Source organism: Bos javanicus, chromosome X, assembly GCF_032452875.1.
Source record: "Bos javanicus breed banteng chromosome X, ARS-OSU_banteng_1.0, whole genome shotgun sequence".
NCBI classification, from domain to species: Eukaryota; Metazoa; Chordata; class Mammalia; order Artiodactyla; family Bovidae; genus Bos; species Bos javanicus.
The window spans coordinates 58,104,118-58,129,964 of record NC_083897.1 but is presented as its reverse complement, the minus strand read 5'-3'; the positions used below and the strand labels follow the sequence as shown (position 1 = coordinate 58,129,964).

The 25,847-nt window shown below is 41.7% G+C and overlaps 1 protein-coding gene across 1 annotated transcript; it reads right to left on the bottom strand.

Moving 5' to 3' along the window:
• Nucleotides 1–272: 272 nt before the first annotated feature.
• On the bottom strand, nt 273–22,734 carry PRPS1 (phosphoribosyl pyrophosphate synthetase 1). Its single transcript, XM_061409380.1, has 7 exons — nt 22,445–22,734; nt 10,396–10,579; nt 8,527–8,625; nt 7,283–7,407; nt 4,134–4,307; nt 1,926–2,085; nt 273–1,340 (listed from the first exon to the last, which is right to left on the bottom strand). The coding sequence occupies exons 1-7, from the start codon at nt 22,564–22,566 to the stop codon at nt 1,248–1,250; spliced, it is 957 nt and encodes a 318-aa protein (XP_061265364.1). The 5' UTR covers nt 22,567–22,734; the 3' UTR covers nt 273–1,247.
• Nucleotides 22,735–25,847: the final 3,113 nt, after the last annotated feature.

Here is a 25,847-nt window from a genome sequence, read left to right as displayed (position 1 = left end):
AGAAAAGACCTAATTCCTATCATCAGGATTAAGAACCAGAGATCCAACAGGCATATACAGCCTACAACTCAGGTATAATGCAAAGAATTACACTATACCTAGTTCTCAATTAACCCCAGGCATCTTCAATTCTTATAACTGAAGAAAAGTGCAGCTGTGTCTATTCTTGGCTTAACAATACAGTTAACAGCTTGGAAACAAAGAAGTAAGAACCATGATTGGGCGGCCAAGACACCTAAACCAAAGCTTCAGCAGGGAGACCAGTACAGATATAGACCCACAATCAAAGAGATAACTTTATTAGTTTCTTCTACAAGAGACAGTAATACCAACTTTTTTTAAACAGAAATCTCAGGTCATTTGAGAGGCCAAATAGATCCAAAGAAGAAAGATGATAAACAGTTAAATTAATCAAAAGGCACTACACCACAGTGGTAGTGGGCTAAGGAAGATCAAGCTACAGCAAAATCATCTCATGTTAATGTTACAGATCATAGAGCAGGAATTGAGTTTGCTTTCCAGAAAATGATGGCACAACAATCACTTGGGACCAAGTGGATAGAAGATCAGGCCAAATGGAAAGGAATAGGGACAAAAAAGAATCCAAGTAACAGAATCCAAGCAAAGGGTGATGGATCAGGCTTTTTCCTCCCAAGAAGCATTTGCTCTATGGTGGGCTGCTTCCCCTCAGGGTCCTGCCCTAGGGCTTCTCCAGCCTACAGGGGCTCAGCAACCAGATCTGGGTTCAGGTTGCCCTAGGTTCTTTTATAATTTAGTACAGACTTTAGAGAACTTATCACACATTGCAGGGGGGTGGGTGTGCTGAAGCATTCACATACAAAGTAGTCTGAGCTTCCCCAAACATATTTGGACACTCTACAAAAAGCTTTCCAAAGTCCAACATCTTGTAGCAGCTGAACAGTTAAAGCTGCAAGGCTCACAAGATCAAAGAAGCCAGGATGAGACAATACAGGTAGAAAATCCCAGCGGCTAATGTCACTCTATATTTCTCTAACGTATTTGGTTGACCAAGAAGTTCATTCAGGTTTTCCCATAAGCTGTTAAGGAACAACCCAAATGAACTTTTTGGCCAACACAATAGTAGTAACGCTCATATAACTGATGAGGGATGTAGAAAGCTACACTGCAACAAGCTGGGTCTTCTGCTGGATTTTTCATCAAATACCAAAGAAAAAAACAAGGGGTGAGGCTCACTTTATTTTTGAAAAGCCTCAGGAGTTATTCTATTATAAAGGGACATGGCTGAACAGATAGGAGACGGATTCTCCATTGTGAGTTCTCCTGATGGCTTCTGCGAGGATCATGGAGATGTCAATCACCTAGGAAGGCAAGGGGAGCATCGGGTTAGTATACAGACAGAGATGATTGACTGGTCATTGCAGACACTGATGAGCAACCCAATGAGGGTCCTTCCTCTTAAGACTGTGCACTGTGCTGTTTCCCCAAGTGAGCCCACAACCAGCTGCTCTTCATACTCACATTTTAAATATAACCAACCGCTTAAGAAAGAGTCAAAATGCTAATGGAGGAAACACTCTTGACTCACCAAGATGGCGGTGGGCTGGCATTTAAAAACCAGTTTGAAGGTTTCACATTATGTTTGCAGGGGCTGACAGACAAGAGTGACACACACAAACGGTAAAGCATGGACCTGATGTGCATCACAAACACTGGGAGAGTCTGTTAAAACACAAAATTCTGGGTTCCATCCTCCAGAGAGTCTGAGGTCAAGCTGTTTGAATTTTTAGACACATGATCCTTCCTTTTGGGTCACAGATCCTAATGGTTAACCCTTGAGAGCAATGGAGGAAATCTTCAGAACCCACCCAGACACCTAATTCAACACATGTAATCACCTCCTAAATACTCAGGGGAGTCTTGTTTTGCAAGAATCTCAGTCTCACCTGTATTTTGGAGCAATGCTTCATCTTATCCTCCTGAGGTATGGTATTGGTGACTACTACTGCTTCAAAGCATGCATTATTAATACGAGAAATGGCTGGGCCAGAAAAGATTCCATGAGTCAGGATAGCATAAACCCTGGTGGCTCCAGCTGAGAGAAGTCTAGAGGAAAAAGGAGAGTTGATTAGGAGTAATCTTACTTGTTACTATAAAACCAAAGTTAGTGAAGAGGAATGTTTTAGTCAGCTTGCACTGCCATAACAGAATACCACAGACTGGATGACTTACACTGAATTTTATTTCTCGCTTGTTTCTGGAGGTTGGGAAGTCTAAGATCAAGGGGCCAGCAAGGTAGGTTTTGTTCTGAGACCTCTTCTCTTGGTTTGTTGGTGGCCATCTCACTATGTGCTTATGTGATCTCTTTGTGTGCACAGATTGAGAGGAGGAATGAGGTTGGGAAGAGCTCTCTGGTGTCTCTGCTTATAAGGACACCAATATCATCATGAGGGCCCCACCCTCATGCCCTCACCTAAACCTAATTACCTCCCAAAGGTCCCATCTCCAAATACCATCACACTGGGGGTTAGGGTTGAATTTCTGGGTGATACAGTTCAGTCAATAACTTATCTGAATAGGTTTGGATTAGTGTAAAAGGACTATGGCACAGACAGCTATGCTCAACAAAATCTGTCTCTTCTTTCTAGTACACAGCTGGACACTTCCCAGCCTCCCTTGCATAGTTAGGTATAGCCAAGTGACTTACTTCTGGCTATCTAAATGTGGACAGATTCTTATAAAAAACTTCCCATGGATGATCCTCCATGCTCTTTTCCCTTTCTGGCTGGCCACAATGGAAATGTTAAAGATGCAGTGCCATAAGACTGAAAGGGGCATACTTGCACTGGAGAATACCATGAACAAGTAACTTTACTGTGTTAAGGGAGCTGATCTGTTATGAGCAATTAGCATTATCTTACTAATATGATAAAAGGAGTTTTATAAATGCATACTCCAGGATCCAAGCCAGGAAATCACTCCACATACAAGTTTTGTTTTTAGCACACACACACACACACACACACACACACACTGGAGAAGAAAACTGCAGCCCACTCCAGTATTCTTGCCTGGAAAATCCCATGGATAGAAGAGCCTGGCAGGCTACAGCCCATGGGGGTGCAAAAGAGTCAGACATGGCTTAGCAATTAAACAACAACAAATATATATGAGATTTTTAAAAATTATGAGAAACAATGCTGTCCATAGTGACTTGGATTATAAGCAATGGGTAGCCACTTACAGTTTTAAAGGAGGCATGAGTGGAATCTAGTTTTAGGAAGATAAGCCAGTGGGGCAGCAATGTGAAAAATGGACTGGGAGGTAAGAGACTGGTGAATGGCAGCAGAGAAGAGAGGCAAGGTAATTCAGAACAGTGCAGGCAAACGATGAGAAGGAATAAGAATGAAGGAAGTAGCAGCAAAATGGTCTAGAGGTGAGGCCAGGGTTTTCAGCTTAGATAAAATATGAAAATGGGAATATATTTCTGTCTGCTCAGGACTCTGGATTTCTTACCTTAACCTGTTTTAAAGAACTATCAAAAGTAGATTACTCAGGGAATTCCCTGGCAGTTTGGTGGTTAGGACTCCATACACTTTCACTGCCGAGGGCACAGGCTCAATCCCTGGTCAGGAAACTGAGATCCCACAAGCCACAAAGTATGGTCAAAAAAAAGTACAATACTCAGAGAGATAAGATAGTTTTTTGGAAATACAGTGGTGATAGTTGCACAACATTGTGACTATAACTAATGTCACTGAGCTGCACACTTAAAAATGATTAAAATGGGGAATTTCCTGGTAATCCAGTGATTAGGACTCTGTTTTCAGTGCTGTGAGCATGGGTTCAATCCCTGGTCAGAGAACTAAAATCCCACAAGCTGCACGACACCGCCCCCCCCAAAAAAAAAGTTAAAATGTCAAATTTCATGTTGTATACAGTCTAGCACAATAACAAGGAAAAATAAAACTAAGAAACTAGAGAAAAAAAAGTAAGAATACTCATCAATTTACATGCATTGCAATTCAAGCCTAGGGTGACAAAACAGTCAGTTAGAATTCCCTAAACTGAGTTGCAAAGAAAATCAACAGGCTTAGGGCAGTCAGGCAGTAGTTTTTCACGTCCAGCGCCCAGCCCCACCAGCAGGCACTCACTTGTCAGCTGCATGGCAGATTGTGCCACAAGTGTCAGCCATGTCATCCACGAGGATGGCCACACGGTCCTTCACGTCTCCTACGAGCACCATGCGGTCCACTTCATTGGCCTTCTTCCGTTCTTTGTGAATCAAGGCAAAGTCCACATTCAACCGGTCTGCGATGGAAGTCACTCTGCAACACAGTGTATTCACAGGTAAAACCTCACTTAAAACCACTGTGTGTGTGTATCTTAAGACAAAGAAAGGAACTAAAGGACGGACTTATTTTCTAGGTGAGAATACTCCATGAAACTCAACAGGTCCCAGGGTTGGAAGAAAGTAACTGCAATTAATTGGCATCACAAATTGGGTTTCATAGACTAATGCCTCCATACTCCAAGATGTAGATGCCTCCCACATCCTAAGAGCAGTTTATGAATTATTAGTCAAACTTAGATTAAAATTCACTCTGGGTTACAGTAGGAGATAGACAATTCTCACCAATCCCAGGAAGCAGTATAATGAATGCTAGGGCATGTTCATTTACTGGACTGGCAGCAGAAGTGGAGAGATATACGACTTGGTTAACTAATGCCAGGAGTGTAGATGGTCCCATTATGACATGCAAATGTGGTGAGAAGTGAACCTGAATTTGGGGGGAGAGAAGCAGTGCCCAGCCTGTTCTGTTGTGCCCTCATCACACTCAGTTCAGTGATCTACCAACTGTCAATGTCAACTGTACCTGGACACCAAGCTTGGGAGTTCCTTTAATGACTGCTAGAAAGAAAGTTATACCAATTAAGCAGGCAGACTGGGCATCTTGCTGTACAGACCAAAGGATTTCCAAATCAAAACAGAATTCCTTTTGTTTAAATTACAAGGTAATACAAACCAGACTAGAAGGTGGGATAGAAGACAAATCTGTCTGGTGACAAAGTACCACGTAATCTCTCCATCAGCAATGACTGCTGCCTGTGACATCTGTGGCCACATTCCACCCTGCCATCTTGTTATATGTGAAGAGGCCTGTGCTTTGGGCTTTGTTTTTTAATGTAGTGCTGATCCAACCAAGTATCAAGTCCTATTTCCCTTGTGACTATGCTCACATATTTTGAGTTTGTGCAAAATATGGGAGAAGCTGTGACCATGTAATAGAGAACAGACAAGACCTGGACCACAACCTAGGCAGCATCTGCACCTGACCTAAACGACCCATATCCTGTGTGCTCTCCACCCCCACTGTGCGGGCACATAACATCAAGAGCTACCAATCTGCTTGGAATGATTACTTAGATGAGGCAAATGCATGATCACTTAGTTCAAGCATCCTAAGCCATCCATACTCAGTGGCCAACAAACTCAGTGACCGACAAAGTGTAAAGGGCTCAAAAAAGTCACTCCCTATATCCTTGAGGGGAGAACTACATGCAAGTCACAACTGCACAGGCATTTCTACCTAGTCCCCAAACCCTGCCAAGACAGATGTGATAGCCACTCACTTTGAAAAGATTCCATCACTAAAAGAAAATTACAGGACTTCCCTGGTTAACAATGTCTGCCAATGCAGGGGACATGGATAGGATCCCTGGTCCAGGAAGATTCCACATGCCTCAGGGCAACTGAGCCCATGCACTGCAACTACTGAACCTGTGCTCCACGAGAGAAGCCACCACCACGAGAAGTCCACACAGCACAACTAGCCCCCACTTGCCACAACTAGAGAAAGTCCGAGAGCAGCAATGAAGACCCAGTACAGTAATAAATAATTTAAAAAAGAAAACAGTAAACAAAATTATGGAGCAATAAACCATCTACTGAAGGCAGTTTTTCTATACCCAACTTTGGAAAGAAAATTGTGCTTGATTACTTATTTCAAATGAGACTGTTTGCTCAGTCTCTGTAGAAGATGATCTTCACAAGTATGACAACCACTGTGAGGGGATGTGTTTTAGGCTCTATCTCTAGTATTACAGATGGTAACTAGCAACAACAAGGGACTCGCAAAGCCATGCATCTGGCTGGAGAACAGAACTCAAGCTCTCAGCTTATCAGTTCTGTTGAAGTTCCTGAAATAAAGAGGTCGTTGAGAAATAGTCATTGAAAATTTGAATGGCTTTTGCAAAGATGTGAATTGGCATTTCCTAATCATCTGTGTTTTGTAGCTCTTCATTCTATTTCCACAACAAGAAGAACATGTGTCACACTTCTGAATGCATTACTAATGAGTGAGCCACTAAGGAAATGAAAAGCTCTTAGTCTGTACCACGTGAGCTGAAGCACTGCAACTAGCGATCCCTGGCAATCAGTTTGTTTCGAATGTTCAGCGCTTGGCTTAAATAAAATCACCACACTTTCTTTTCCATCCTGCTTAGTATTCTAATTCAAAAGATCAAAATGGTTTAACCAACAACATTAAGAGATATGTAAAAGCTTGTGCATGAGTGCTAGGCTGCTTCAGTGTGTCCGACTGTTTGTGACCCTCTGGACTGTAGCCTGCCAGGCTCCTCTGTCCATGGGATTCTCCAGGCAAGAATACTAGAGTGGGTAGCCATGCCCTCCTCTGAGGGATCTTCCTGACCCAGGGATTGAACCCATGTCTCCTGCATTGAAGGCGGATCCTTTACCACTGAGCCACAGGGGAAGTCCATGTAAAAGCTTACTTGTTCACTATCATCATGGGTTTTGATAGCAAGTGGCATTCATTAGAAAATCAAATTGCCTCCTCCTCCTAATGGGTCATAGTGCTGTCACTGACCCTGCAGTGCTGAGTCACTAATGGGTTTTGGTCAAGCCCATGATCCCAGACTATTTTGTGCCCCTCTGCTGCTATCTTATCTTTCAGGCAGTGACTCAGACCAGTAAAAGAGTGAGTAAAACCATATCCAGCCTGTGTCCTAAGCTATCAGAACATCCAAATACTTAAAAACTGTTGCTTCTCAGTATCTTGTAATCACCTATACTGAAAAAGAATTGGAAAAAGACTTTATATATATGTAGTCTTTATAGTCTTTTTCAGACCACTTTGCTGTATACTTGAAACTTAACACTGTAAATCAACTATACTTCAAGAAAAGAAAAACTCAGTTCAACAACAAAAGATCACTTTCTGACACAACTGTCTGAAAACTTTCCCCAGTACATTGGGAATAATATGAATTTCAACCATACCTCTTTGCTCCTCCAGCATCAGGTGAGACAATTGTGCAGTTCCTCCACTCAGAGATGTTCTCCCTTATCCACTTGAGGACCGCTGGCTCTGCATACAAATTGTCGACTGGGATATCAAAAAAGCCCTGCAGAAAGAAAGAACCTGGGTCAGTTTGGCTTGTTTTCCTTCTCTTCCATTTACAAATAATGAACACAAAGAGAATAGTAACTTGCCCAAAGAATATTTTACTGGAACATTCAAACTGATCCGAAAACATGCCTGGTATGGCAGACTGTAAAAGCAGACTCCTAAAGTGTGGGTTGTGCAAGAAAGCCCAGCCACAAAGTGAGCCCCCGGCTAACCCACAACTGACCATAGACACATGAACAAGCTCCTGAGGAAAACACCCAAGTCCAGCCAAGATCAGAAATACCCAGCCAATGTGCAGACCCACAGGGTAATACATACTTACTACCTTCTGCCACTCAGTGTTGGGCTGGCTTGTTAAGAGAGCCAAAGCTAACTGGTAAACCAGTTAGAGATGCTATGGTATATAAACCTAGTGGAAGGCATTTATAATAAATGGTCACAGTAACTAGTAGTCAGGAGATTTGTGTTCTAATACTAGTTGCTACAGATTTGTTGTACTTCACAACTAATCTGTCCCTCTTCTATAAAATGGCTGTATAATCATCTGGCCTATATCTCACTGAATTCCCAGAAGCCTCCAAAGATAATGATTTCAAAGTCTCTTTAAAAAGTATCAACTATAAGGTAGTATTCTGCTCCCCAAACTCTTTTAATGCTAGAAAGTAGGCTCCAACATCTATGGATCTAAATTTAATGATGACAATAACAACTCCCATTTATTTCATATCTTTCATGAGCCAGGTGTTTCACTATGAATTTTACATCTTGTTTGATACTCACGATAACAAAGCAGTGTGTATTCAGAGAAGTTAAATAACCTGCCCAAGGTTACAAAATTTGTAAGTGTCAGAGCCAGTATTCAAACTCAGATTGATGCCAAAGCCTACTACGCTCTTCCCAGAATCCCAAACTGCCTCTCTGTACAACCAGCCCACATGACTAAGACCATAAACTATGCTTCAGTTGAGGATGTTGAAAATGTCATCAATGTCTAGTTTATCTGAGCTGTACTTGGGCAGTTTTTGCTTCCCTGTGATTTTCAGCATTCAGTCCTCTCTAACCCCATGTCTAATCCCTAATAATCCCTAAGCTAATATTTAGCTCCCAATGATACCTGAATTTGAGAAGCATGAAGGTCCATGGTGATAATATGATCCGCGCCTGCTACAGACAGCATATTTGCAACCAGCTTGGCTGAGATTGGAGCCCGGCTCTAAATGGAGGGAAGGAAAGAGGAAAAAAAGCCAATCTGAAAAACAATTCATTTGCTCAGGAAGCATTTATTTATTGTATACCTATTGTGTTTAAGGCACTGAGCTAACAGAAAATTCATACAAAGTGACATAGCCACTGATTTTCACTTCATCACAATCTGGCACAAATAGGAAGTGGAATATCATTTTTCCAAATCAGGATACATACATCAGAAAAAACCTTCCCAACGTTTCACTTTCTTCATGTATATATTTTCAGCCTATTCAAGTCTTTCCAATGCTCAATTATTTAAATTAGGCAGACTGTATACAAATTTTTTTGAAAGAATTGTATTAAAATCTCTTTTAAGACATACATACTCAAACCTGTACAACATCTAACATGTCAACATTTAAAGGCACATCAAAGGATGAAAAGTATAGTTTTATTTTATTAATTACACCACTCCCCTTACTCATCCGGAGGCCCAACTTCCAGTAACCTCAATCCCCTTAAATAACAGGTAAACACACCTGACTGCACCATAAAATAACAAGGCCCATGTCCTACACTCTACTCCTTCAGTCAGTTCAGTCCCTCAGTCATGTCCAACTTTTTGCCACCCCATGAATTGCAGCAAGCCAGGCTTCCCTGTCAATCACCAATTCCCAGAGTTCACTCAAACTCACATCCATCGAGTAAGTGATGCCATCCAGCCATCTCATCCTCTGTCGTCCCCTTTTCCTCCTGCCCCCAATCCCTCCCAGCATCAGAGTCTTTTCCAATGAGTCAACTCTTCGCATGAGGTGGCCAAAGTACTGGAGTTTCAGCTTTAGCATCATTCCTTCCAAAGAACACCCAGGGCTGATCTCCTTTAGGATAGACTGGTTGGATCTCTTTGCAGTCCAAGGGACTCTCTAGAGTCTTCTCTACCACCACAGTTCAAAAGCATCAATTCTTCGGTGCTCAGCCTTCTTCACAGTCCAACTCTCACATCCATACATGACCACAGGAAAAACCATAGCCTTGACCAGACGAACCTTTGTTGGCAAAGTAATGTTTCTGCTTTTGAATATGCTATCTAGGTTGGTCATAACTTTTCTTCCAAGGAGTAAGCATCTTTTAATTTCATGGCTGCAGTCACCATCTGCAGTGATTTTGGAGCTCAAAAAAATAAAGTCTGACACTGTTTCCCCATCTATTTCCCATGAAGTGATGGGACCAGATGCCATGATCTTCGTCTTAGCAGCACTGTATTCTATTGAAATAAAAATATCTAGGCTTCTCCCAGGTATTGTACATATTAATAAAATTTGGGCACCAATTACCATGGACCAGCAAAGTTTTACCTGTATGCTTTATCTTCTAATACTCCAAAGAAGGTGAGGTGTGCGTGTGTGTATTCATGTAACAGACTTCAAGTTATACGAAGAGGTCACAACTATAACCAAGAGGGTCCCAGAGGATCTACCAGTTTAAAAAAATACTCTGCTCCATGGGAGCTGGTGCTTAGTCTTACTGATACAATGAAAAAAATATCACTGAGTTAGCCAAAAGTCACATATGTATGACTGGGATAAAACAGACAGACTGCAAATGTGTTGCTTTATACAAACCAATCACATGAATTGTTTAGAAAATCAGGTAATGCCTAAGATAAAAAAATAATATCCTCTAAATATACATTTGATAATTAAGGAAGTTTTTTTGACTTTGGGCAAGTGCTCCTGCTTCTCCTGATTTAAGAAAAGAAAGAATTAAAAAAAAAAGAGAGAGATTCCACTCCTACCTTATCCTTCTTATCCTGCCGGGCATAAGGGAAGCACGGGATGACTGCAGTAACCCGGCTGGCTGAAGCAATCTTGCAGGCGTTAATCATAATCAAAAGTTCCATGAGATTGTCATTGATTTCACCGCAGCCACTCTGAACAATGTAGACATCTTCTCCACGAACACTTTCTCCGATTTCCACACTATAGGAAAAGGAAGGACAACAAAAACAGATTTTAAAGCACTATACTGTACATCTACAGTAAGGTCTAAAAGTCACAGCTTCCCCACTAGTATGCTATGAATGGATTACAGGAGATTCCCCTGGAGGAGCCCCTGTACCAGAAACCGTGTACTGCCTGTTTACTCCAGTGTACTATACCTGTTTTTTATAGGTGACACGACATGAAAAAAACTGGCTAAGGTACTTAGTAATTGGACCATAATTTCAGTAAGCAGGCTGTATCTCATTTCATATGTGTGAATGCAAATTAGATACAGCATCTATGACTGTCATCAGTATATAATAAAGGAATCAGAAAACTCATACAAGGAATGAATCACTACTGTTTTAGAATGATGCCTTCTACAGAAGACCGTACCACGTCTACCACACTGGCAGTTCACTGAACAAATGTTCATATGCCAGTCACTGTGCTAGGTGCCAGGGACACGATGGAGAACAGACATGGTCCTTGCCTTCAGTCTATGCTAACTGTACGCTGGTCCAATTAGTAAGTCTTATTTTAAAAGAATTCCATAGGAAGTTACTCTAATTATGGAGTAAAGCTATATTTTACTATAAAATAGTAAAATATTTTAATATTTTATTTACTATATTTAATATTTTATTTTATTATCATATTTTATTATATTTTATTACTTTAAATAAAATAATATTTTATTTTATTGTTATATATTTTATTTTATTATTTTAAATAAAATATTTTATTTACTATAAATATTTAATATTTATTTACTATAAAATGCAAGTTTTAATATTTTTACTTGGATCCTTACCAAAAATAACTTCTTAAAAATAACCTCAGTGATACCTCAAAGCAAAACCATTTCCCCAATTAATATCGTAGGTGACAAGGGGGAGAGGGGAGTGTGTGGGTATATGTACATGCATGCTTGTATAGGCAAGTAGATCAGAACAGTTAATAACCTGTACTGATGAAGAGGAAAACTTCAACAGGACATAATTCCATTGTCAGAAGCGGATATCAGAGATAATTATTATTTAAAACTTATTTGTTCCCAATCCAAGTAACAGTTGTAAGGATCCTACTTTTTAAAAGAATGGGGTTACTTTATATTGTAAAGCAAGAAAAATAAAAGCAAATGGTAAAAATCAAACCAGAAACCAGTTAGAACAGGGATGCTGAAAGTCACAGTAGTCCAAACAAAGACAAAAACATATTAGTTTGGAATATCTGGAGAGAAACCTTCAGGCACTGGAAAATGGGCAAAATGAACCCAAAATAAGCAGAAGGAAGAAATCAGACATAAGAGCAGAAACCAATGAAACAGTAAAACAATAAAGAAAAACCACTGAAACAAAAAGCTCTTGGTGGGGGGGGAGGAATCAATAAAATTGATAAACCTCTAGAAAGGCTGACCTAAAATAACTTTACAAGAGAAGCTTACCAAACATTTAAAGAATTAACACGAATTTGGGGGACTTCCCTGGTGGTCCAGTGGCTAAGACTCCAAGCTGCCAACGCAGGGGGCCTAAGTTAGATCCCTGGTCAGGGAACTAGACCCCACATGCCCCAACTAAGGCCTGACACAGCCAAATAAATAAATAAAAACTGATTTTTGCGTAATCTTTTCAAGAAAATAGATGAGAATACTTTGCAACTCATTTTATGAGGCCACTTATTACCCAGATACCAAAGCCAGACAAAGGCAATATAAAAAAAGAAATCTACAGAGGAGGAGGAAGACAAAAATGGGTGTGGTTGCAACAGGGCAACAGGGAGGATCCTTGCGATGACAGAATGGTTTTTTTTTTCCTTGACTCTATCAATGTCAATATCTTGGTGGTTGCATTATACAACAGCAACAGCCAAGAAAACTACAGTTTGGAAAAACTAGAGTTGGGAACCTTGGGAAAACTGCATAATGGGTACACAGGATCTCTCTGTGTTATTTCTTACAATTCCATGCTAATCTAGGATGACTTCAAAATTCTATTTTAACAAAATGTGTATTGTTATACCTTGTGTATACTTGAGTAAATTACTGCAACCCTCAGTGAAAGCTGAGGTCATAAAAGTACTGGGTTGACCAAACAGTTCGTTCGGGTTTTTCTGTAACATTCTATGGAAAGAACTTTTTGGCCAATCCAATATATCTTAAAACAGGCACTTCTGTAATAAGTCAAAAGAAACTAGTCCGATTGTATCAATATTTTCTGAGAAGTGAGTTCTAGTTTGAGGTTAACTTGAGTAGTAGCTCATCTGGAAAAATATTTTCTCCCTAGTTTACTAGGCATCAGTCAAACCGTCTTCCTTTACATTCCTTGATTCACCCTTTCCTGCCTTTGCACACATATTCCCACTATCTGGAATGCTCTACCTGCAACTAACTCATTAATTTCTTAGGTCTCCAATCAAAATATCATTTCTGACCATCTTAATACAAGTGACTTCCTTAAGAACCTATAACATTAAAAATGACTTTAAAAATATCAACCAATTGCACTGTGTGAACCTTATGTGCATACTAATTCAAGCAACTGTTAAAAAAACCACATTACTGTTAATTTGTTTTAGGCGAGAAAATGGTATTGTGGTCAATGATATGTATGCAGATGATATGACAGAATATCGAGGTTTGCTTCAAAATAATCCAATTATGGGGAGTGTGGCGAGGTGGAATATTAGATGAAACAAGATTAGCCATGAATTGATAACTGCTGAACCAGTACTGGAGTTTCAGCTTCAATATCAGTCCTTCCAATGAACACCCAGGACTGATCTCCTTTAGGATGGACTGGTTGGATCTCCTTGCAGTTCAAGGGACTCTCAAGAGTCTTCTCCAACACCAAAGTTCAAAAGCATCAATTCTTCGGTGCTCAGCTTTCTTTATAGTCCAACTCTCGCAACCATACATGACTACTGGAAAAGCCATAGCTTTGACTAGATGGACCTCTGTTGGCAAAGTAATGTCTCTGCTTTTTAATATGCTGTCTAGGTTGGTCATAGCTTTTCTTCCAAGGAGCAAGTGTCTTTTAATTTCATGGCTGCAGTCACTATTTGCAGTGATTTCAGAGTCCAAGAAAATAGACACTCACTGTTTCCATTGCTTCCCCATCTATATTCAATGAAGTGATGGGGCCAGATGCCATGATCTTAGTTTTCTGAATGTTGAGTTTTAAGCCAGCTTTTTCATTCTCCTTTTTCACTTTCATCAAGAGGCTCTTTAGTTCTTCACTTTCTGCCATAAGGATGGTGTCATCTGTGTATCTGAGATTATTGATATTTCTCCCGGCAATCTTGATTCCAACTTGTGCTTCATCCAGCCCAGTGTTTCTCATGATGTACTCTGCATATAAGTTAAATAAGCAGGGTGACAATACACAGCCTTGACATACTCCTTTTCCTATTTGGAACCAGTCTGTTGTTCCATGTCCAGTTCTAATTGTTGCTTCTTGACCTGCATACAGATTTCTCAGGAGGCAGGTCAGGTGGTCTGGTATTCTCATCTCTTTAAGAATTTTCCACAGTTTGTTGTAGTGTTGGAGAAGACTCTTGAGAGTCCCTTGGACTGCAAGGAGATCCAACTGGTCCATCTGAAAGGAAATCAGTCCTGAATATTCATTGGAAGGACTGATGCTGAAGCTGAAACTCCAATACTTTGGCCACCTGATGCAAAGAACTGACTCATTGGAAAAGGCTCTGATGCTGGGAAAGATTGAGGGCAGGAGGAGAAGGGGACGACAGAGGATGAGATGCTTGGATGGCATCACCGACTTGATGGACATGAGTTTGAGTAAGCTCCCGGAGTTGGTGATGGATAGGGAAGCCTGGCGTGTTGCAATCCATGGGGTCACAGAGTTGGACACGACTGAGCTAATGAACTAAACTGAACTGGGTGATGGGAGGAAGGTACCATCCTTGCAAGGTAGGAAGATCATTTATTCTACTTCTGCAGGTATGTTTGAAATGTTCTATAACTGAGTTAAATAAATAAAGTGACTCTCCCCAGGCATTCTCTCATTATCCTGGTTATTCTCTGCAGAACACATCACAGTTTCTCATCACCTTATATTTTACGCACTTGTTTATCTGTCACCCTTACTAGAATGCAAGCCAGCTCCATGAAGGCAGGAACCGGATCTGTCATGCCCAACCGGCCAGTGTCAATAACACAAAGAAAGAATGAATACCACTCAGGATTAGGATGCCCCTTGAGTCTGCTCACTTTAAGGCAGAATATGAACCTTCTGCACGCCTGCTGTTGTGAATTCAGAAGACAGTTGATTGTCCCTCACAAACTAACTCACCTCACACTAGAGGTAAGTGGGTCCAACATGTTTCTTCAAAAGGTTTTAACAGATCTGCTCATCCCTTTAACAGATACTCAGCTGAGAGATATTTAATGGGGGTGGAACTACAACCTGATGAGTTCACCAGGATTTGATGGCTACAAAGAATTTTATGGTGGGATCCTGAAACAGTGATGCCAAGGAACATAATGAGCCAAACATCAATTTTCTGGACCCTAAGACAAAGTTGAACAGACATCTATTAATCACCAAGATCAGCCTTAAGAAACAACTAATGTGGGCTTCCCTGGTAGTTCAGTGGTAAAGAATCTGCCTGCCAATACTTGAGTTTGATCTGGGAAGACCCCACATGGGGTGGGGCAACTAAGCCCACGCACCACAACTACTGAGCCCACCTGCTGAAACTACCGAAGCTGCAAAGCCTAGAGCCCAGGCTCCACCACCACAATGAGAGGCCCGTGCACAACTAGAGCCCAGCACAGCCAAAAATAATACATTTTAAAAATTATTAAAAAAAAAAAGAAAAGCAACTAAAGGGACTTCCCTGGTGGTCCACACTCCCAATGCAGGGAGCCCATATTCAATCCCTGCTCAGGGAACTAGATCCTCCACGGCACAACTAAAGAGCCCACATGCTGAAGAAGACTGAACATCTGTGTGCCACAACTAAGACCTGGTGCAATCAAATAAATATTTTTAAAAAAGAAAGAAAGAAACAACTAAATCTGTCGGCAACGTCAACTACGCTAATGCCAAAATTGCTTTCGGGAGACGTTGTTCTAAATTCAAATGGGCACGCAGGAGGAGACCAGGGAAAGCTTCCTGGAAGAACAACTTGCATGTTGTCTAAAAGTAGGCCCAAGAGCACTACTGTCCAATGTGGGAGTCACTGGCCTCATGTGGTTATTGAGCACCTGGGTGTGGCTACTGCAACTGAGGAAGGGAACTGAGATGCGAAGTAATATTAACACCATACCTTCCTGTAAAGACAGTAAAAAATTTTTAAATGTATTGATTTTTATATTGATTATATGTTAACTTAAAAAAATACCACTCAAATGGATAGAATTCAGTAACACCTGTGGAGCTAAGCCTGCTCTGCAAGTTCCTCACTGAGGAGGGCCAAACAAGAGGCCGAGGGAGTTTCAAGGTACTTCCAAATCTCCTTTACCAACACTGCCTGCCCTTTGAGAGGTTCCAGGCTAAGAGTCCCTTCTATGCTTTATGGTGCACAACTCTATGGTCCTGACAAAGTAGTATTTCAAATATCTGAGCAACTTCAAAACTCAAGAAAATTTTAGTCCTGCCCACTGTCATCCCCACTACATCATCTCCTTGTCCAAGACCAAGCTCTCCACTTCTCTGGGGGAGAATGAAAGTCAGGCACATTGATTGCCCATAAAGCCAATTGGATCTTCCATATCTGGTATAGGAAGCCTATGGCTCTCGTTTGAGTCAAGAACACTAAGAGAATCATCTGTGCTCCATTCACTCACCAGTCAGACTGCTGGATTAGGAGCCAGGAAAGAGCAGTTTGACAATTGACCTAAGACAGTATAAGGGACAGGCTAATTATCTACTACTCTAAAGCTGTCTTTTTATCAAATAAGGCCAGAAAGCAACATACCTAACACCATGGTGGCTTATCTCTTTTTAACAAATGCCTCCACTATCAAAGTCAATATAAAAAATTGCTTACATTGTTCATTATGTTACTGGGTATCATTATTTAAGGATCCCACCCAAAAACTTCATAGAATTGTGTGTCTGGAAGTAGTATCTAAAGATTGTTATGAAAATAAAAATTACATAATTTACTGCACAAGCCTTTATGCCTTTATCCCTTTGGCTGCCAGGAAGCCAAGGGATACAGTTAAAGTAACACTAAATAAACTTCAGTAATCACTTTATGCCAAATTCTTCACATAGTTACTATAGTCCTTTGTTCTAATAGGCTTCTGCTGTACTTATCTAACTTTTTGTATCTGTGAGCATCATGAAACACTAAACCTTTCTTGAAAGCAGGCAAGGTATTAATTACAAAATTAAATTTTCACTGCCAACTTGTACCACTTTTGTATTATATCACCTAAGGATAATCAACCAACAGTGCGGCCGTTTCCCAAAGCCAAACTTAGGACTAGCACTTACCTTTCAAGCACAGAAGGATGTTATGACCAGACATGCATTTAATAACTAGAAAAAGTTATTTAACTATATGAAAAATAAAAGTAGCACATGTAAATTAGGACACTGTCCTTGTTTTACGGTATGCAATTCCAATCTCACTAATCAAGACCAATCTTTTCCTCCAGTTAGTACTATGATGTACTTTCATAAAGTCTTTTTCAAAAGCCCAGGAACTACACTTAGATTATACAGCTTGGTCAATGAACAGTTCAATGAATCCTCAAAAAACCTTAATATTATTCTTATGGTTTCCTCTAAGTCTCAGAGATAATAAGTTAGGCAGTGATGTATGGCAGAAGAATTGATGGTGTGCCTGAAACCTGTTTGCTTTTAAACCAGGTAGGAAGACCTGGTTTAGCAACTGAAAGGTAACACTTCTTGCTCTTTCCCTCTAGCTAATGGCTGCTGCTGCTGCTAAGTCACTTTAGTCGTGTCCGACTCCATGCAACCCCACAGACGGCGGCCCAACAGGCTCCTCCATCACCAGGATTCTCCAGGCAAGAATACTGAAGTGGGTTGCCATTTCCTTCTCCTAGCTAATGGCATGTCCTCCAAATTGGCTTTGGGCCAGTGATTCTCTCAGCTGTTCTGGGGAGGCCAGGTGACTAGCTCCATCCATTCCATTTAAACACAAAACAGAAAATAAAGTGAATTTAAAAATGCCTTTTAATTGGTGGTATTTTTAAGAAAATCTCAAGAATTTAGATGGGTGCTGGCACATGCAAAACAAGGATTAACTATAGGAAAATCCTAGGTAACCAAGGTTAGTCACCCCCCTTTCAGCCTATCTAGAGTAACCAAATAAAACAAAGTTATTTAACAATATTGAAGAGAATTGAATCCAAACATTCAGTATATATCTTTTTGCCTTTTCATACTGTTCATGGGGTTCTCAAGGCAAGAATACTGAAGTGGTTTGCCATTCCCTTCTCCAGTGGACCATGTTTTGTCATTGGAAAAGCCCCGATACTGGGAAAGATTGAAGGCAGGTGGAGAAGGGGACGACAGAGGATGAGATGGTTGGATGGCATCACCGACTCATGGACATGAGTCTGAGCAAGCTGCGGGAGTTGGTGATGGACAGGGAAGCCTGGTGTGCTGCAGTCCATGGGGTCACAAAGAGCTAGACATGACTGAGTGACTGAACTGATTTAGTACATATAATAAAAAAAGAAAAAGACCCAGGGGACTTCCCTGGTGGTTCAATGGTTAAGAAGCTGCCTTACAATGCAGGGAGTGCAGGTTAGATCCCTGATTGGGGAACTAAGATCACATGTGCAGCAAGGCAACTAAGCCCACGCACCACAACAAAGAGCCTGCATGCTGCAACTAAGACCCGACACAGCCAAAATAGTTCTGAAAAAGAAAGAAACAGAATCACATACAAAGAACCAACCAGTGGTTACCAATGAAGAAGGGAAAGGGGGGAAGATAAGGGTAGGAGATTAAGAGTACAAACTACTGTGTATAAAATAAGCTAAAAGGGTATATAGTACAACACAGGGAATATAGCCAACATTTTGTAATAACTATAAATGGACTATAACATTAAAAAATTATTTATCACTTTGTTGTACACCTGAAACCTTATATAAATACTGCATGTCAACTACACCTCAGGTAAAAAACTTAATACATTCAGAAGTTCCAAAATCCAGATAAATATTGTATCAGCAAAAAAATTAAAGGACTTGCCCCAGAGGTGGGCAAGGTACCCTCTGAATCGTAGTTCCTTCATCCATAAAATGGAGATTGTAAGAGTAATCTCTTACAGCAGTGTTGAGGGGATTAAATGTGAAATGTGTATAAAGTACTCAGCATAGGAACTAGCACATTTTAAGCACTCAGTATTTATTATTATTAATATCACCATTACTAATAGCAGAAACTTGTTCAACTTTTTTGGAGATCAATTTGGCAATAAGTATTAAAAAGCCTGAAAAGTAGTGTATACCTTTTAACCTAGTAATTCTAGAGATCCAGGAGTTTTCATTTAAAAGCATTAGATCAAAAATTATAAATATTGAATAGGGACTTGGTGATCTAAAATTATAGTAAAATCATGACAAGACTGTACAGCTATTTAAACAATGGAGACTAAATATTAAGAGAAGTGTTCAAAATATAGTGCTGAGTGAAGAAAGCTATAAACAATATGCCATACTTTTTTGAAAAAGTATATAAACACACAAACACCTGGAAGGTCATAAACTCAAATGTGAACCGTTTGTCTTGGGTGGTAGAATTATTTGGGACATCTTTTATCCTATATTCCCCACATTTTTTGCAATACCATCACCATCCCTTACCAACACTGAGAATCTGTTAAGACAATGTTCTAAGAATTTTACTCCCATCTAATTGTCACAAAAGACTCTAAAAAACGTGTATGCTCAATCATGTCCAACTCTTTGAGACCCCCATGGACTGTAGCCTACCAGGCTTCTCTGTCCATGGGATTTTCCAGGCAAGAATACTGGAGTGGGTTGCTATCTCCCCATCCAAGGGTTCTTCACGACCCAGGGATGGAATCCTTGTCTCCTGCATTGGCAGCTGGATTCTTTATCACTGAGCCACCTGGGAAGCCCATATTTATTATTTTAAAGTTTTATAGAGCCATTCCCTTGGTCTTCAAACCTAGGTCTTCCACATTGCAGGCACATTCTTTACTGTCTGAGCCACCACAATACTCTGGGTAGATAATATTTTACAGGTGAGATTACTGAGGCAAAGAAAGGCTTAGGATTCAAATCCAGCTTCTCTGACTCCAGAGCCGGAACCCTCAATCTCTTTCATAGCTATCTGTGTGCCATACGCCCACATATATGTATGCATGTTTCTCCTTAAAAACTTGACAGCAGGAACTCCCTGGTGGCACAGTGGTTAAGAATCTGCCTGCCAATGCAGGGGACATCGGTTTGATCCCTCCTGAGAAGATACCACACACCACGAGGCAACTAAGCCCATGTGCCACAACTACTGAGCCCATGTTCTAGAGCCCGGGAGCTGCAACAACTGAGTCTATGTGCCCCAACTACTGAAGCCCTTCTCTGACAACAAGACAAGCCACCGTGATGAGAAGTCCGTTCACAGCAATGAAGAGTAGTGCCCCCACCCCACTCCCCTGCCAACTGCTACTCGCTGCAAATAGAAAAAGCCCACTCACAGCAAGGAAGACCCAGCACAATCAAAAATTAATTAATTAAAAAAAACTGGACAGCAAAGGATGATCCTGACTTCACGAGAAAACTACTCAGGAGAGCATCAACCCCTGAGATTGTGCCAAATTGCAGCAAAACAGTCTCATCTGAGGATGGGCTCTGCAGTTCCCCATCTAATGACCCATAGCACCCACTGTGGGTAGGGGCTATCCTGTCCATGACCTTTAGATCCCAGAGTCAGGGCAGCAATTACCACTTCTGCAGTGCAGAAAAGCCAAAGGTTGGGGGAGGGAGGTGAGGGGAAGCTCCATCGGCAACATATTCGATTATGTTCAATGAAGATTTCAGAACATCTAAGGAGCCAAAAAGCTAATGATAAAGCCAGAAACAAAGCAACTGAACCAGTCAGCAATTTTCCACATTGTGCTTAATCTTATCCAGTGTTTCCAAGCATGTTACTGTCTGGTTATTTAAAAATGAAATCAGCCTTTTAGCTCAGTCTCAGTAGACTGGGACTCCAGACAATTTTAGAGAAATCAATCAGTAGACCACTGAACTGTTCTCCTCCCCTCTCCCAATTTAGCCTCAGGTTCTGATGTGGTGCACTAGGCAGAGGGTGCACAGGGAAAATAAAGTCTTTGTATTTTTCCTGGAAGCATAGAAAAAAGATTTAATAGTCACAGTTCTCTAGGGAACAACAAAAAACCTCCAAATGAAAATCATTCTGGTCCCCTAGCTATACTGCCACTTGCAAAGTCTGGTCCTGTTTTATTACAGCCCATGAGTCATAATGGTGTGGTTAAAGCTAAAGACAGCAGCTTGGCGAGCCTTTCGACTAAGGTATTGTCTGGTTACAGAGGGCATCAGGGCTTGCACCATCATTTGCATCACAACCAATGGCACGATGATCAAGCATCCAGAAGGAAGCTGTCCACTACAGATGAATGCTTTTACCAGCAGGGTCTACAAAGGACAGGGGAAGTTACACTTTGGGAAGAGAAAAGGAAAACAAAAGCACTTAGGAAAAAATGTTCAAGGCAATCTTCACTAATTTAACTGACTCATTAGGTTTGGTGTGAATTTTCCCCTTAATAGAGGACTGACTGTGGGTACTGCTCTGACTTGATCAACAGGGTAACAACAAAACACAGAAAAACACTTATCAGAACCAGAAGATTCTAGATTTAGATGGAAGTGGTACTGAAAGGATTTGGTGACCAAGTTATCTCTAAGATGGCCCCAAGGTTCAGGAGCATGGTGGAAGTGGGGGGAGGGAGCAAATGTAATCAGCAAAGCAATGACAAAAAAGTCATTGCAATTAACTATGCATTTCCAGCCTTCCACTCCATTATCTTTCTTCTATTATCTTAATATTCAGGGATAAAAATGTTTCTTAAATCCCCCACACATTAGAAGAGGGCAAGTTCAGGATAGACTTTGGTTCTGAAAAATATGCTTTTGCACTGTTTTACAAACAGCTATGCTTGGGAAGATCAAGGATTCCAGAATTAAGGTTCCCTATTATTTTCTGGATGGCTCAAACCAAGATGCTGGCAATCGGGATGCAGTTAACGCATCATTTTATTCAAGCGACTAGATTTAACTTCGAGTTTAAAGATGTGAAAATTCAACACTCGCCAATCTAAGGAAGTCCTCAGTATTAATTTTGGCGCCCTCAGCACATAATGTCAAGTTCCCTCAACAGTAAATCCGATCAACACGGTTTCAAATTGAAAAGCTGCTTCTCAGACGCTAGGGGAAACACCACGAGGGTTCAGTACGCAGTAAGATCTCCCAAGCGAGCCGGTCTAAGAGCAGAAGAGAACCCAGTCTGGATGGCTCAACAGCTAAGCGGCAAAGCCACGTGTCCCCACCGCGGAGCCTAGGCGTTCTTCCCCTCTAGCCGCTCTAGGAAGCCACCATCCCCGCGTTGGGTCCTCCGGCGATTGGCGTCAAACCCAGTAGCTTCGCCTCCTGCTCCATCTTGACTCCACCCCACCTCACAGTGAGAATGAACGTGACCCTCCCGCGAGAGGTAAAATAACGGAAACAGCCCGTGAGGCACGCTCGTCACAGAGCTGCCCCTTCCCCCCAAACCCGGCCCTTTGGAACTCATGCTGTGACCTCATCCCCCTACCCTCGGTTGCCCTGGCCTCTCCGGCAGGTGAGGCCGGTCGGCGTCCCAACTTCATCCTCACCAGGTCTCCTGGTTGCTGAATTTCTTAGTCACCACCTTGCCCAGTTCCAGGCCCAGGCGGTCGGCAATCTTCTGGGATAGGTCCTGGTGGGAGCTGCCGCTGAAGATTTTGATATTCGGCATCTTGGCCAACTACCCTAGGCTCTCTTTGCTTAACGATCACTGGTGCTGCCTCCGAGACCCGAACCGAGTCGGCTCTGAGACTCAGTACTAAGCACTCGCGTTTCTACTCCGCCATCTTACATTCCCGCCCGGTGCGCGGCTCTAAATCGCCCAGCGCTGGGTAGGCGGAGTCAGAGAGGAAGGTAACACCCAGCCCTCTCCGATTGGCTGAGCGCTAGCGGGGGCGGGTCCTCGTTGTAGTTCCGCCTACCCCCGACTGTCTCGAGGATTGACTGGAGGCCCTGAAGGGGGCGAGGCTAACGAATCGCCCCGCCCCCTGCAGCGAGGCAGTTGGGGAGGGCAGAACGCCTAGAAGCCCGGGTTCGGATGGGGGTGGAGGGATGCTGGTGACGCGTAGGGCCAGATCTTTCCTGCAAGCGGGAAATCAGCCACGCTTTTTTTTTTTTTTCCTTCAGCACCTGAAAGTAAGCCTGGCTCTGGTTTACAATTCCTTTTTCTTTTCTTTTTTACAGTTTCTTTTAAAAATATCTATTTCTCAGGATAGCAGCCGCAGTTCTGAACATGATTTTTATCTTTTTGTAAGGATGGAGCTGAACTTAAAGCATGATTGCCTCACAGACAGACGCCCATAGCACAGGCTCATCCAAAGGGCACACCGGTAATTTCACTATCCCCTGTGCCTGATAGACAAGTCCCAAGGGGTAAGTGACTGAGGGCAAGCTACCTGAGTCATCCAGAGACACTGCAAGAGAAGTCACATTTCGTTTTTAGCACTGGGACCAAGTACGTTCAAACAGGTGCTGGAGTATGGATTTTCCACAATATCTGGGTGATACATGGTCTGATTTATCTGACCCTTGGAAAGGAAAGAAAGTACAGTATACTTATAGGACTTCAGATAAAGATCCCCGAAGGAGTCAGAAAACCTAGTTTTTGGTCCTATCTGCCTGATGTTATCCTCAGCATCATATTCTACCTGTTGCTAATGTGTTGTTTTACACCACTATTTTATTACTTGTGTGATGATACCAGCTAATTAGACCAAAGACAGCCTTTATTCTCACACCACATTTTCATTAAGCATATCCCAACCATGGGTTAGAAGTAAGACAAAACTCATGTAATTTTAGAATCATACAATTTTAGTTAGAAGTGCCATAATGCTCATAACTACAAGCTGTAAAAATAGAAGGGACTTCAGAAATCATCTAGTCTACTAGCTTCATTTTACATACGGTTGAAACGGAGACCAGACATGGAAAGGAATTTGTCCAAGTGGCAAAGGCAAAAAATATTTCAGGCAGCACCCTAGCTTTCTCTTCCTGCCATTTTCAGCAGTGCCCACAGAGGACCTCTCCTTCTGACCTTTTGTTATAATTTTATGAGTTCAGAAATTCAATATAAGCCCAGGAGTACAGGAATACTTGAAGAAGGAAGTAGACTACAGGCAGAATATTAGCAGTGTTCCATCACAATTCATTCATCAAATATTTACTGAGTGCTTCATTGCATACAAGGCAGTATACTAGGCATTGAGGGGACTATAAAATATTTGCCTCCAGGGAATTTGCTCATTCAATATTTATTGAAATTTTTGTTGAATTCTTCTAATGTACCAGGCCCTGTTCTGGGCACAAGAATGCAGTAGTAAACAATCAGAAACCCCTGCTCTCATAGAGTTTACATTCTCAAACAATAAACATGTAAGTGAAGAAACTGTGTAATATATCAAGTGGTGATAAACCATATGGAGAAAAATCAGGGGAAATGTGCCATGGTGCTTGTGGAGGAAAGGGAGAGTCTAATTTCAAGTAGGGGAGTCAGAGAAGGCCTATCTGGGAAGGTGACATTTGAGCAAAGACCTCATGGAGATAAAGGAATGAGGCCTGTTGATATCTGGGACAAGCAGAAGGCACAGCAAAAACTCTAGGGAAGGAGTGCACCTAATTTGTTCACAGACTAGTAAGGAGATTGGTGTGTCTGGTACAGAGTGAATATTGGGACCACAGGGGTGGAGCACACCTGTAAGAGAAAATAAGATCAGTGAGATAAGAGTGATTGGTGGGAAGATGTCAACCATGTAGGACTGTGAAGATCATTTAAAGGATTTTTGCTATTACTAAGTAAGGGTTTTTACCAAAGAATGCCATGAGCTGACTTCTTTCTTAAAAGGAATAGAGTGTAAGCAACAAGCCTTTGACTGTGTGGATCACAATAAACTGTGGAAAATTCTTCAAGAAATGGGAATACCAGACCACCTGACCTGCCTCTTGAGAAACCTATATGCAGGTCAGGAAGCAACAGTTAGAACTGGACATGAAACAACAGACTGGTTCCAAATCGGAAAAGGAGTACGTCAAGGCTGTATATTGTCACCCTGCTTATTTAACTTCTATGCAGAGTACATCATGAGAAACGCTGGGCTGGAAGAAGCACAAGCTGGAATCAAGATTGCCAGGAGAAATATCAATAACCTCAGATATGCAGATGACACCACCCTTATGGCAGAAAGTGAAGAGGAACCAAAAAGCCTGTTGATAAAAGTGAAAGAGGAGAGCAAAAAAGTTGGCTTAAAGCTCAACATTCATCATGGCATCTGGTCCCATCACTTCATGGGAAATAGATGGGGAAACAGTGGAAACAGTGTCAGACTTTATTTTTTGGACTCCAAAATCACTGCAGATGGTGATTGCAGCCATGAAATTAAAAGATGCTTACTCCTTGGAAGGAAAGTCATGACCAACCTAGATAGCATATTGGAGAAGGCAATGGCACCCCACTCCAGTACTCTTGCCTGGAAAATCCCATGGATGGAGGAGCCTGGAAGGCTGCAGTCCATGAGGTCGATGAGGGTCGGACACGACTGAGCGACTTAACTTTTACTTTTAACTTTCATGCATTGGAGAAGGAAATGGCAACCCACTCCAGTGTTCTTGCCTGGAGAATCCCAGGGATGGGGGAGCCTGGTGGGCTGCCATCTATGGGGTCGCACAGAGTCGGACACGACTGAAGTGACTTAGCAGCAGCGGCAGCAGATAGCATATTCAAAAGCAGAGACATTACTTTGCCAACAAAGGTCCGTCTAGTCAAGGCTATAGTTTTTCCAGTGGTCATATATGGATGTGAGAGTTGGACTGTGAAGAAAGCTGGGAGCCGAAGAATTGATGCTTTTGAACTGTGGTGTTGGAGAAGACTCTTGAGAGTCCCTTGGACTGCAAGGAGATCCAACCAGTCCATTCTAAAGGAGATTAGTCCTGGGTGTTCTTTGGAAGGACCGATTC

Excerpts from the sequence above, each read along its gene's own strand:
- PRPS1 (XM_061409380.1), bottom strand. The coding sequence starts at position 22,566 with ATGCCGAATATCAAAATCTTCAGCGGCAGCTCCCACCAGGACCTATCC. Across the intron at positions 10,580-22,444 it reads TTCAGCAACCAGGAGACCTG|TGTGGAAATCGGAGAAAGTG; the intron begins GTGAGGATGAAG and ends CTTTTCCTATAG. Across the intron at positions 2,086-4,133 it reads ATCTGCCATGCAGCTGACAA|ACTTCTCTCAGCTGGAGCCA; the intron begins GTGAGTGCCTGC and ends TTTTTCCTCTAG.